The sequence below is a fragment of the Myotis brandtii genome, unplaced genomic scaffold, assembly GCF_000412655.1.
Source record: "Myotis brandtii unplaced genomic scaffold, ASM41265v1 scaffold208, whole genome shotgun sequence".
Lineage (NCBI taxonomy): Eukaryota > Metazoa > Chordata > Mammalia > Chiroptera > Vespertilionidae > Myotis > Myotis brandtii.
The window spans coordinates 6,809,368-6,822,958 of record NW_005357764.1 but is presented as its reverse complement, the minus strand read 5'-3'; the positions used below and the strand labels follow the sequence as shown (position 1 = coordinate 6,822,958).

Sequence of the window (13,591 nt, the reverse complement as noted above, 5' to 3'; positions counted from 1 at the left end):
TAGATTGCTTTGGGTAGTATGGACATTTTAATGATGTTGATTCTACCAATCCATGAACATAGTATATTCTTCCATTTGTTCATGTCTTCCTCTATCTCTTTTTTCAGCATTCTGAAATTTTCTGAGTACAGGTCCTTTATCTCCTTGGTTAAGTTTATTCCTAGGTATCTTAATTTTTTTGTTGTAATAGTAAATTGGATTGCTTTTTTAATTTGTCTTTCTGTGAGTTCATTATTGGTGTATAGAAAAGCCATAGACTTCTGGGTGTTAATTTTATATATGGATATAAAATTCTTAATTGACAATATTTTTCCTGCAGTATTTTAAATATGTCATTTCATTGCCTTCTGACCTCCAGAGTTTCTGAGAATTCAGTTACTAATCTCATTGAAGATTCCCTGTATGTGACAAGTTGCTTCTTACTGCTTCCTCTGCCACCAAGGCTAATACTATACAATTGTGGCTCTTTGTAAGGATACCTTGTTAACTAGTTTTGATGCAAATGCTGCCCATGGGTTTTTGCTTTTGCTATTTGGTTACTCTATCTTTTCTAAGAGGGGATTCAGGGAAATTAAAAAACCATGGCACCACTGTCACCATCTTCCTAGATTTTAGAGCATATTTTAAAAGCCCTTAGAATTTTTCTACAGAAAATTTTCTTGAACAAAATACCTTAAAAACTGTATAACATTTTCAGAATTAAAACAGGTGAAATAGAAAAAAAGGATCATTTGGTCTGCTTACCTCAAAAACTCTGAAAAACCTGTATCTTGTTTTATAATCGGTCCATAAGACCACCAAAAAGGCATTAATTGAGATGGTGCTAATCATAATTATCTTAAACAGATTACTCGTTATGACTCTCTTCACAAATGCCTGACATTGAGTATCTTTCCTCCTGTCAAAAAGTTGAATAAGAGGTATGATTATCTCACAACACAGCAAGATCCCCAAATAATAAATAGCTTTTTGTAGGGACTAGAGCAGTGATGGTGAACCTATGACACACGTGTCAGAGGTGACACACGAACTCATTTTTTTGGTTGATTTTTCTTTGTTAAATGGCATTTAAATATATAAAATAAATATCAAAAATATAAGTCTTTGTTTTACTATGATTGCAAATATCAAAAAATTTCTATATGTGACACGGCACCAGAGTTAAGTTAGGGTTTTTCAAAATGCTGGCACGCCGAGCTCAAAAGGTTCGCCATCACTGGACTAGATTCTGCTTTCCCCCTTCTGTGAATATAAGTTTATATATACTTTAAAATTTGCAATGAAATACTGACTGAATGTCCACTGAAATATGTATGATGATTACTATCCTCATTCAGTTTCTCAGTTCTTTCTCTCTGGACCTCTGAAACAGAATAGTAACCACTCCTTCTCAAACAAACAAAGCATCATCATTATTTACTCATCTGACAAATTTTTATTGAGTTCCTACTACATGCCAGACATTACAGTGGGCACTGGAGGTATAAAATGAGCAAAACTAAATACTGTCGGTCTAGTAAGGAAAACAGGTAATAATCAAATAATCACCCAGACCGGTACCTACAAATCAATGAAAATACAAATGCCAATGAACTTTCCCCAAAATGTTCAGCAGCACTACTAATCAGGGAGATGGAAAATAAGTAAAACCATTCTTTTTGTTTATAAAATTAGCAAAGTCTTAAACATGATAATATTTAATGCTGGCAAAAGTATAGTGTGTTGGAGCATTCTCATAAACTGCCAGGGGAAATGTAAATTCATACTTTTCTGAAAAGCCTTAGAACTGTTCCTATCCTCTGACCCAAGAAATCTACCCCAAAAGAATACAATCTGACAAAAGAATACAAACAGTGACGTGGGCCACGTGTGTTTATCCCAGCATTATTTACAGTAGTGAGAACTTAGAAATGATTTAAAAGTCTAACAAAAAGGACTGGTTAAGTAAATTATAGCACATCCATCTCAGGGAATATTATACAGATACTAAAATATGTCTATCCATTTTTCATGGTTTAGAAAAATGTTTATGATCCATTGGGTAGCAAAACACAAAGACAGCCCTTGCTGGGTAGCTCAATTGGTTAGAGTGTTGTCCCAATACACCAAGGTTGCAGGTTTGATCCCCGGTCAGGGCACATACAAGAATCAACCAATGAATGCATAAATAAGTAAAACAACAAGTCGATTCCATCTCTCTCTCTCTCTCTCTCTCTCAAATCAATAAAAAAAAAATTTAACACGAAAACAAAATAAGATATGAAATTCTCTACTCAAAATTATCACAACTGTACAAAAATGAGTAGAAGAAAACTTGGCAGGAAATATGCCAAAATGTTGATAGTGGTGAGGTTGGAGGTGATTCTTATTCCTGTTTGTTTATATTTACCTGTGCTTTGCAATTTTTCTCTAAGAATATAACTTTTTTTTCATTATATATAACAAATGAACACATTCTCACACAGTAAAAAAAAAATACAGAATGTATATACTTTTATATTGTATAAAAACAAGATATTCAATTTATCTGATTTGAGATAGGGTCAATTATCCAAAAAAAAAAAAAGGCATTCAAATTATCTAACACAGTAGTTAACAAAAAAAAGACAAAATGAAGTCAAACTACTCATTCAGTCTACAGGCCAAATAAGAGCATGACTGAATATTTGACTCAACCAGCCAGTCGTGATACTAAAGCCAAAGAAGTAAAATGTTTGGCTGAGCCTTCATAAAACCTCACCAGAGAAACCAGGTTATCGAGGACGTGCATCTCAATCTAAGAAATGGATGAGTGCCTGTGGGGAAAGGCTGAGAGCACTGGCACCCTGCTACCACTGCTATTGCACATTTCTTAATAAGCAATAGAAATAGAGAATATTTACTGAAATGTCCTGAGTCTTTCCCAGAACATCGATGCATTATCCAACAGGGTACTGGGAATGATCCTTGGGCGGATATGATGATATAAACGTCGAGACATTTTCCCAATGTTCAATTTTTATTCCTCGCTTTTGTCGTCTAACAGGAAATCTCTGCTTAGGGATTTCCTCGGCATCTAGATTCCAGAGACCTCAGAGAAGGATCCACGAGGAGAATCTTTGCTTTATGAGGTCATTCTTGGGCATTCTAATACATGACTAGTCCACAGGCCCCTGCCGGGGCAAGCTCCCCAGCCGATCTATGCACAGATCCTCTCTTCCCAAGGAGACTGTGCACCTCAGTTCAGCAAAAACAGTTGTGAGCACACTGCAACTGTGAAGTTCCGGGCTAAAACTGGGAGCTGGAGATAGGCCAGATGAAAACCTCTTCTTCTTCACCAAGTACTCTGATCTGACAGACTAAGGTCCTTAGTACTATGTTCCAATAAGTAGGGGTTATAGAAGAGTGGAAAGCAAGGGGTTCTAAGAGCAAGTGCACAGCACTGGAAACACCTGGAAGGGCAAGGAAAGGTTTTGATAGGTTTGGAGCTAGAACATAAGAAACAGATGCTAAGTGGGGGCATGGAATGTACACATATGAACCACTTAGACTAGAGTGTAAGGGATGAGCCCATGGGGAGATGTTTTAGGTACAAGAGCAACAGAATTTTTTGCTCTGTTCAATTCTTGGGATTAATATATTTCCCTTGCTTGCCTTCTCCTATCGTCTTTGGTTTTTAAAACAAATCAAGACAAAGGGATCTGGGTAGCCCTGTTGTATTAAATCTTCAGTGGCTCAATTAGTCAAATTCCTGGAAACCTAAGTTCTTGGGCCACAAGAAAAGGAGGTGACCACCCACCACCTCCGCTGTCCCAGGTGTTCTAAAACAATGTATATGACCATTCCTTGTAGAAAAGTACTCTTGTAGGCAACCCATATACTAAACTGGGTAATAACATCCTATTTACTCAATTTTTCCACTTAAAATCATCAACAGTCAGCCCTAGTCAGTTTGGCTCAGTGAATAGAGCATCAGCCTGCAGACCAAAGGGTCCCGGGTTCAATTCCAGTCATGGTCATGTACCTTGTCCGGGCACTGGTTGGAGCATGTGCGGGAGGCAACCAATCAATGTGTTTCTCTCACATCAATGTTTCTCTCTGCCTTTCCCTCTCTTTTACACTCTAAAAGATCAGTGAAAAAATATCCTTAGGTGAAGATGAACAAAACAATAAAAAATCATCAACAATCAAGTTTTAAGACTCACTTTGATTAATGTCCCAAGATTCAAACTTTAGTCTCATCTTTTCAATTGACACTCTCTCCCTCAGGAATCAGCTCCTTCTATACCTCTTATTGCCTCCTTTGGTCATATGCCCCCCTAATGCCTTCTGGGCTCCAGCCTAACATCCCCAGAGTGGATTCCTAGAGCAGTTGTTCAGATAGAGACTGAATCAGGTCTGTCTCCACCTGCCCCAATACATCAATGTGTCAAATCCCTTTGGGGGCATATAGAAGGCCCTCAGTGAGTGTGTGCTATATGAATATACAAATGAATGGCACCAGAGATCCTAGGCTCACTCAAGTAGCTGAGCATAGTGGAATTCCATCTCCAGGAACCCCAGCTGTACACTTTTATGTCTTCCTTTTTTCAGCACCAGAGCCATGGAGAAATGAAGAAGAGAATAAGAATGTAAAGAATTCTTCATGATGCCTGGAGGGGTGAGGAATGATGGTCCTCTGAGAGTAGCAGAGGAGGGCCCAGTTGTCCTTAGTGCACTGCTTCCATCAGAAAATCTCTGCTGAGGGATTTCCTCGGCATCCACAGCTAAATGTGGCTCTGAAGTCACTGATGAAGACATGTCACCTGGGAATGGAACTCCAGCTGGTGAATGGAGTCAGAGGTGACAAGCTTCTCTGGGTTCACTGAAATCACCCAGACCTTCTCATGGACACGTGGGCATCCTGGGATGAGAAGCCAAAGGAGGGCCTCTTCTGCCCTTCAGCGGCAACTCACACTCTGCCGGACTTGGGCAGCACCACCTCAGCTGCACACAGCAGGGAAAGTCAGCAGTTAGCAGGCATGGCAGCTTGGTGACTCAAGTCTTTTGGCCAAGAGTCATTCCTTTACTCGTCCCAGTATCTGCCACTGAAACACAAATCTCACATATTAAAGTCAAGCTCTATTTCAGCTCTTGCTGCTCTATAGGAAATTTTACAAAACTGGAAGTTACAGAGTTCAACCAGTATATTTTTGATTGCTAAATTAGACAGTATAAAGACTGCTTCATACCAACACTAGTAGCCCCAATCCTATATAATATAACCCTACTAAGCAAATCGACCAAAAGGCGGAATGAACAGCAGAACAACCGGTCACTATGATGCGCACTGACCACCAGGGGGCAAACACTCAACACAGAAGCTGCCCCCGGTGATCAGTGCACTCCCACAGAGAGCACCACTCAGCCAGAACCCAGGCTCACGGCTGGTGAGTGCAGCAGTGGTGGCAGGAGCCTCTCCCACCTCCACGGCAGCGCTAATCAAGCTGAGCAATAAGGAGCAGCAGGCAGGTGAGCGGTAAGGAGCGAGGGGTCCCGGAATGCGAGAGGGCACAGTCTGGGCTGAAAAACCCCCCTTCCCCTGTGCATGAATTTCATGCACCAGGCCTCTAGTACTTTAATAAAAGTTCAGGCTTGTGTTAAAAAATATACATGCTGCTGCTTTTTGTCTAGAACAAAGACATAAAAACCATGTCTAGTCTATGTATCCAAATATTTCCTAAATATTTTTAATGTCAGAAAGTAACCATTATGAAAAGAACTTTCATTTCGGGCTGGCCCTGGTTTGTTACATTGAAGGGGTCATTGGTCATATCTATTTAACTCTTCTCTACTCTAGTGATCATTTAGAAAGAAAATGGAAGAAAACCAAAACTTACCACATCACAGACACCAGTGCCATCACACAAAGATTTGGAACAGAAGGAAACTTGAGGGCCTCCAACCTTGGCAATGTCCTTTCAAGTTGAAATGTCAGTTACTTGAAGCAATTCTGGGGATTCATTCTGTTACAATTTACCACAATGAGTATTTCCATAAACTTAGTATAGGACCTTTGATTCTCTATAGTATAAGTTTGTGAGTTCAAGCAGATGTGACACCCTTAACATGAACCTTATGTCAATCCTCCATGTACATGCTAATTAGTAGCTGCATTCTCAGGTCTTCACCATTGCAATTATGAGCCATATCCTGCTTTCTCTAGTGTGCTATATAGGTGTATATTAACAGCCACTGAGTTTAGCCTCTCAGACTTACATTTAAAATAGGAAAAGGTTTCCATTCAGGGTACAGTGAAACAAGTTAAATTATAGCACAAGAGAACAAACAAATCCAGAAGGTGGAATATTCTACAGGATCCCTGACCCCGTTTTTGCAATAGTCAATGACATGGGGAAGGGGGGAGGGGAAAACAGAGGGGAATTTGCTTGCTCTAGATCAGCGGTTCTCAACCTGTGGGTCGCGATCCCTTTGGGGATTGAACGACCCTTTCACAGGGGTCGCCTAAGACCATCGGAAAACACATATATAATTACATATTGTTTTTGTGATTAATCACTATGCTTTAATTATGTTCAATTTGTAACAATGAAAATTCATCCTGCATATCAGATATTTACATTACGATTCATAACAGTAGCAAAATTACAGTTATGAAGTAGCAACGAAAATAATTTTATGGTTGGGGGTCACCACAACATGAGGAACTGTATTAAAGGGTTGCGGCATTAGGAAGGTTGAGAACCACTGCTCTAGATTGAAAGATTAAGAAAACACAACCAGATGTGGTGGCTGGACTTGATGTGGATCCTGATTAGAACAAAATTACTGTCCAACCACATTTTTTACCTTCAGGGCAATTGATTTTGCCCGGGTATTAGGTAATACCAAGAAATCATGGTTTATTGTTAGGTGTGATAATGGCATTCTGGTTAATACAAGAAAATTACCCTATTTTCTAGAGATATTTACTGAAGGATGTGGGGGTAAAATGAAATGCTATCAGGGAAATACTTTAGCAAAGAAGAAGGAAATGAGGGATTATATGAAGTATCTGGGGCAAAATATTGGTAATTGCTAAATCTACCTGATCAGTACATAAGGGTTCAATTTACTATTCACTTTTTAAAAATTAAATTTATTGGGGTAACATTGGTTAATACAGTCATATAGGTTTCAGGTGTGGGTTTCTATGTTACAAGTTCTATATACTGCATTGCGTGCCCACCACCCAAAGATTTGACCCAAAGTCAAATCTTCTCCCATCACCATATATTAGGCAGTATTATTCACTCTTAAAATATTTTTTCATGTTTAAAAACTCATGTAAAAAAAAATGAAGTACTGAACTAAAATATTTGGTAATAAAACATAAAAGTTCCTCAAAATCTATAAATAAGAGTTTATAAAAACACAGCTTTGCCTTTTCTTCTAAAAGAATTTTAAGAAGCATAAGTTCTAGCACCCAGGCTCTGGGTCCCCGGCAGCACAGAGTCTGGGTGGCCTTTTTCTCCCCTCCTTGCACACTCCATATCCACAGGGCAAACTGTACCTGCCTCTCCTGGGCCAACAGAACCAGCCAGGAATTAGCTTCAGAGAGCTCAGCCTCCTTGTTATGTTCCTATTGAGTTTCTCAAATTGGAGGCTGGGGAAGGGTGGGGAGGGGAAGGTTTGCTTGTTGTAATGCAGAGTGAATTTTCTGGCCTCTAAAGTGAGGTGGGTTTCAAAGATGATTCCTATTAAATCCTCCCACAATAATGCTTTGAAAGATTAACACGTGTTCCTTGGATGAATATATATGTATACATTCTTTTAATCTACATTCTAAGCTCATTAATAAGTACATTTCTGAGTTCCTTCAAAGAATGCTTATTGCAATTTTTAAATAATAGATTACTTTATATTCCAGTTTACTCCTGTCAGTAAAACAAGGAGTAAATAGAGTTCATTACTGGATAATACCCAAGTAGTTTCTAGCTCAACGGCTATGAACCTTCAGTTCAGAGGTCAGAGGTTCTGGAAGCTATGGACGAAACACTTGTCCTCTTCCTTCAACTGCCTGCCTGAAAAGTAAGAATAAAATACAAGACAGCTCACCCAATTTTTGTGACTTTGTAAATCTAATTAATAACAGCAGCTAAAGAATCAATTTTAACTTCATAAGAATTGTTACAGATGGTTACAACCCTTTACCTACAGAGCTTATCATTCTTTTTCTACCTTACAACTATTCTCTAACACAATGCATTTGTAAAGTCAACATAATCACTTGAATTTCCAGGTTATAAAATGTGTGAATGCTCCTCCATCCCAATTTCTGGTCTTTAAAAATGCTACTTCTCTTTTTCAATACTGTATTATTAATACAACTACCTCGGTTGGTATGCCTTATATATGTGACTTAGATATAATGAAAAATACCTCAGGCTCAAATTTAAGTCATTTTGTATTTAAGCACTGATTTTACAAAATGTGGTAGAAAGGTGAACTGAATTTTCAGCTTAATTTGTTCAAAGTACATTACACCTAAGATGTGTATAAGATTTTACAAGCATTTTGAAAGAAATCACAAAGAAGCAGCTGCTTTTTCAATAAACTTGGCCAGTTTCACGTCTCTTTTGGTCAGTTGACCACAGTCATGCGAGGTGAGAGTTATCTGGACCTAAGAAAGAAAGAAGCAGTTTTTAAAACCCTGACCTGCGATTTGTGGTATACTGCTTTCGTGGTTCAGAAATCAATCTATTATGCAACATTCATATTTAAGAACTGGTCAGAGTAAATTATTTAGAAAACATGAATAAATAGGACATTTCCAAAACCCAGTAAACTCCAGGGGCACAGTCAGCTTCAGGCTGGCCCCAGCAGCTGCCCAGGGATGAAAAGGTTCTCTCATACGAAGGGCAATTCAGCTGCCAGAATCTCAAATTTTGTCTCTTGAAAAAAAGAGAGAGAGAGAGAGAGAGAGAGAGAGAGACTGAGATTTCATTTGAACTCCCATTACTTTAATTATACCCACTATTTTCAGGACGTTGAGAAAAACCAAGCTATCAAAGGTAATATCTTTGCAACATTAAAAAGGCCCATTTCCAAATTAGGAAAGTGAGGTGGGTGTGGGATGAAAGAATAGACTCTTGCTTCTTTGCAAATCAATTAAAAGGCAAAAGCAAAGTTATGGGCAAGGAGAGGCAACTGTGAAAGAAAAGTTTATCCTGATACCTACATGCTCTGAATTATTCCAATAAATCACAAAAATATGAAATTTTCTCTTTATTCAAAGAGGACTTTCAAAGAGAAAAAAGAACCCCAGAAAAAACTAGATAAATTCTAAATGGTATGACCATAGGCAAGGACACTTTTTGAGGGGTATTCTTCTCACTATGCCCCTTTAAAATTAATTGATGAAATCTTTTCAGTCTGCTGTTTGTCTTAAGAAGGTCAGTTCCCACTGCAGAAACAGCATTTAATAAAGTTATTATTTAAAGAACAGCTTTTGAGCAAATTTACCTCGAGATATTTACTTCCGATTTTTTTCAATAATTTACCTTAATAGGGTTTAACATTTTATCTGCATGGCTGATATTCAAGTTTAATTCAGGAGCCTAATATGGCCCAACTTTCATATTAGTTTCAACAGAAGACAAACATGAAAATAAAGGGCTTAGTCACGGTTCTCTTGAGCAGATCTGAAAATTTGTTACTAAATTGCAATAATACACAGGGGTTCTGAGAGAGAAAAAAAAAAGAATACTTTCCTAAACACAATGACATTTAGCTGTACAGGATGACAAGGAAGAAAGAGGTTTCCTAAACTCCATAATTCAGGTGATCCCAAAATAAGGCAATTTCATTACCTTGTTATAGGCATTGAACCATTCCGGGTGATGATTCATCTTCTCTGCTTGTAGAGCAACTCGAGACATAAAGCCAAAGGCCTGCATAAGAAGAAGTCGAAAGTGATTACTGGCACTGCCCTCTGCCCTGGACCTGAGAGAGACCCCAGAGCAATCCAACCAGATAAAGACACGGCTAGGGTCCTGAGGGAAGCCTGGAGAAACCAAATACAAACGGGACTGCTCTCCGCAGAGCTGGGTAACGGTGTAGCAGGACCATGACCTGCTGCTCAATGGTGAAAACAATCAGGCTCAAATAAACAAAGCAGGAAATTGGTCTCACCCAGTGACCTGTCTGGACTGTTTAATTGTCCTCAGGACTAGACTCTCCAAAATAGCCCGGGAATAATTTCCCTTTAACCAGTGCCCTGGACCCCAACTCTTAGGAGCCACTTTTCTGGCAGCACTGCTCTTCTGTTTTTAGTGACTGGGCTGTTAACAAGGTATCAACCTCAGGACTATGGAAGAATGTCTTTTGAGTGTGTCTTAAACCCAAAGCACTGACAGAAATGAACAACTTCCCTATTCTGTCTCTCAGGCAGGTCAGGAGGGGGTGAAACTCTTTTTATTGACATCCAGAATGAAACAAAAGTTTGGCTTGCCTGCTGGGGTCTTCTTGCCGCTGCCCAGCATTGGCAATTCAAGCAGAAAGTGCCCCAGCTTTTGGCAGAGCCCACAGGCGGAGGGCTCTGTCTTCATACCACAGGGAAAGTGCAAACTTAATTTTAAAAAGCAGAAGGCAGCCCGGGCCAGCATGGCTCAGTGGTTGAGCAACGACCTATGAACCAGAAGGTCATGGTTCAATTCCCAGATAGAGCACATGCCTGGGTTGTGGACTTGATCCCCAGTGTGGGGCGTGTGGAGGCAGCCAATCAATGATTCTCTCTCATCATTGATGTTTCTATCCCTCTTTCTCTCTTCCCTCCTCTCTAAAATCAATGAAAAAATATACATATTTTTTTAAAAAAGCAGAATGCAAACTTGTCCTGAGAGGGGAAAAAACTTTTTTTCCTGCTTTCAAATTTTTATGAGGTGAATTGCAAACAATAGGAGAGTCTGTCTCTATTGTGCCCAGAAGGCAAAAATACTTGGTAAGACTCAGGTAAGGTCACATTAATCACTAAGGTACAGTGGAATTCACAGAGCAGTCCCCATTACAGCCACAGAAATAAATATTTAACTTCATTACCCATCCAGAAAAACCAATCTGATGTTAGTTGCGCTGTTTTTGGATCACCAAAAAACAAAAGAGCGCATTTCCAAGTTAAAAGTGAGAAATATGGAAGATGCCATTTTAAATAATTTCATTCATAATAGTTCCTATCTCAGAAGTCACTTTATTCAGGATAAATTTCCATTTTGACATTTAAGGCCTAAAGGAAGGAAATTCAAGCAAAATCCACTTAACCAAGTATGGAATTATCAGTGGGAAAGCACTATTTCCTCTCTACCCCTTCTCATTGCAACAGTTCTCCCCACCCCATGCACAGTTTCGCTTTCCATGGTTTCAATTACAGCGGTCAACCACGGTCTGAAAATATTAAATGGAAAATTACAGAAATAAACAATTCATAAGTTTTAAATTGTGCACTGTTCTCAGTAGTGTGATGAAACCTTGCATTGTCCCCCTCATCCTGCCCAGGACATGAATCATTCCTTTGTCCAGCATATCTACACTGTATACACTACCCGCCCATTAGTCACTTAGTAGCTGTCTCGGTTATCAGACCAGTCATCAAAGAGAAAGAGACCACAGTCACATAACTTTTATTATAATATACTAGAGGCCTGGTACACAAAATTCGTGCACGGGTAGGGTCCCTAAAGGCCAATCTGTGAGGCGACAGCAGGGTGATCTGGCGGGCCCCCGCTGGCACCCGCCTTGGCCAGTCTGGCACTGCCTGCTTGCCGGCCCCACCCCCTCACCACCGCTGCCGGTCACCCCCCTCGGCGAGGTGACCAGTGGGGCAATCCCGAACCCCCACTAGCACCCACCTTGGCTGGCCTGGCGCCTGTGGGCTGGGGGGAGCCCCTACATTGAGCATCTGCCCCTTGGTGGTCAGTGCACATCATAGCGACCGGTTGTTCTGCCAGTCGTTCTGCCATTCAGTCAATTTGCATATTAGGCTCTTATTATATAGGATTGTTATAATTGTTCTATTTTATTATTAGTTATTGCTGTTAATCTCTTACTGTGCCTAACTTATAAATTAAACTTTATCAGAGGTATGTATGTATAGGAAAAACATTATATATATATGGTTCAGTACTATCTACAGTTTTAGGCATCCACAGAGGTCCTGGAATGTATTGTCCACAAATAAAGAAGAATACTGTAATCTGATTTTCTAGACTATGTGAGGGGAAGGGACAAGTCAAATGTGAAAGTCAGTTTTAATTATTCAAACACAGAGTTAACTTGTATTAAATGATGCATGAGAATTTTTACTGTTTGTCTATAATGCCTTATTCTTGTTTACACATTGTATGCGGGAAACGTATTTATACGTTTTACGTTGACTTGTAGTAAGTAGAGCGCGGGACACGTATTAATACGTTTTTTTATAGACTAGCGGTAGAATGCGGGTAACGTATAAATACGTAAACTAAAGTTATCGTAATTTTACTGAACGTTGCCATTTGCGCAAAAAATTAGCAAAAATGGCCCACGCCACCCGCCACCTATTAGCGAGCGATAAAAACTACCCGCAAACAATGTGTTTAGCTTTAGAATACTTATAAGATTAACCACCTCTGAGAGACAGTAATATAGTCATTAAGGATATGTGCTTTTGAGCTAGTGAGTTCTGGATTCAAATCCCAACTCTACTACTTAACTGCCATACAATTTACCTCTAAGCCTTAGTTTTCTCATCAGTAAAATGGGGATAATAATAAAAAGCTCATGTTATCTGAGTGGGGGGGGGGATAGGGGGGGAATGTGGGGATAAGGACACATATGTAATAACTTAATCAATAAAACAATTAATTTTTTTAAAAAGTTCATGTTATCATTCTAACAAAAAATAAGACAGGGGATATCAATGCACTTGGCACAGCACTAGGCACAGAGTAAAAGGTCAATAATGGCACATACTGCTACCACTGCTGCTTCTGGCCGAACTTAACAAAACATAATGATGGATGACAAGCCTTCCCAAGCCCTGAGAATCTAAGATTCCAGTTGCTGTCTCCCAGAAGAATAGCCCTTTCCTTTTTCCATGTGCCAGGACTAGAGATTGATACACATATACCTGACAATAGATAATATACTGTAGGGTAACACTATGATGAACATTTACTGGGAGAGAAACCAAGATGGCGGCATAGGTAAATACCGGAAATTGCTGCCTCGCACAACCACTTCAAAAATACAACTAAAAGACAAAACGGACATCATCCAGAACCACAGGAAGGCTGGCTGAGTGGAAATTCTACAACTAGAAGAAAAGAGAAAAGCACACTGAGACTCAGAGGAGGTGCGGAAGTAAAGTGCAGAGGTACGGAGGCGCACGTGGAAAGGGCTGGCAGTTGAGGACACGGCACACATGGAAAGGGCTGGCAGCTGAGGATGCGGCGCATGAGGAAAGGGCTGGCAGCTGCGGACGCGGTTCTTTTTCAATCAGGACGGAGTCTCAAGCTCCTGACTGCTCTGAACTCCAGTTCCAGGTGAGTCTCTGGGGACCCAGACTCATACAGGAGAAACTGGACTGTCTGGCATC

The 13,591-nt window shown here is 39.8% G+C and overlaps 2 protein-coding genes across 5 annotated transcripts in view; both read right to left on the bottom strand.

Moving 5' to 3' along the window:
* The window catches only part of CATSPER3 (cation channel, sperm associated 3), a 27,592-nt gene extending 21,156 nt beyond the window's left edge, over positions 1-6,436 (bottom strand). The window contains exons 1-3 of the mRNA XM_014539149.1: positions 5,859-6,436; positions 4,860-5,066; positions 745-898 (exon numbers count right to left, since the gene is read on the bottom strand). Of these exons, the coding sequence (XP_014394635.1) occupies positions 745-898; positions 4,860-4,867 (162 nt within the window). The 5' untranslated portion in view covers positions 4,868-5,066; positions 5,859-6,436. The remainder of the gene's footprint in view (positions 1-744; positions 899-4,859; positions 5,067-5,858) is intronic.
* A 1,178-nt stretch (positions 6,437-7,614) lies between these two features.
* Positions 7,615-13,591, bottom strand: part of PCBD2 (pterin-4 alpha-carbinolamine dehydratase/dimerization cofactor of hepatocyte nuclear factor 1 alpha (TCF1) 2) — a 56,328-nt gene continuing 50,351 nt past the window's right edge. For all 4 annotated transcript variants that reach the window (XM_005865584.2, XM_014539145.1, XM_014539147.1 and 1 more), the window contains 2 exons: positions 9,831-9,911; positions 7,615-8,641 (listed from right to left, as the gene is read on the bottom strand). In XM_005865584.2, the coding sequence (XP_005865646.1) occupies positions 8,546-8,641; positions 9,831-9,911 (177 nt within the window). In that variant the 3' untranslated portion in view covers positions 7,615-8,545. The remainder of the gene's footprint in view (positions 8,642-9,830; positions 9,912-13,591) is intronic.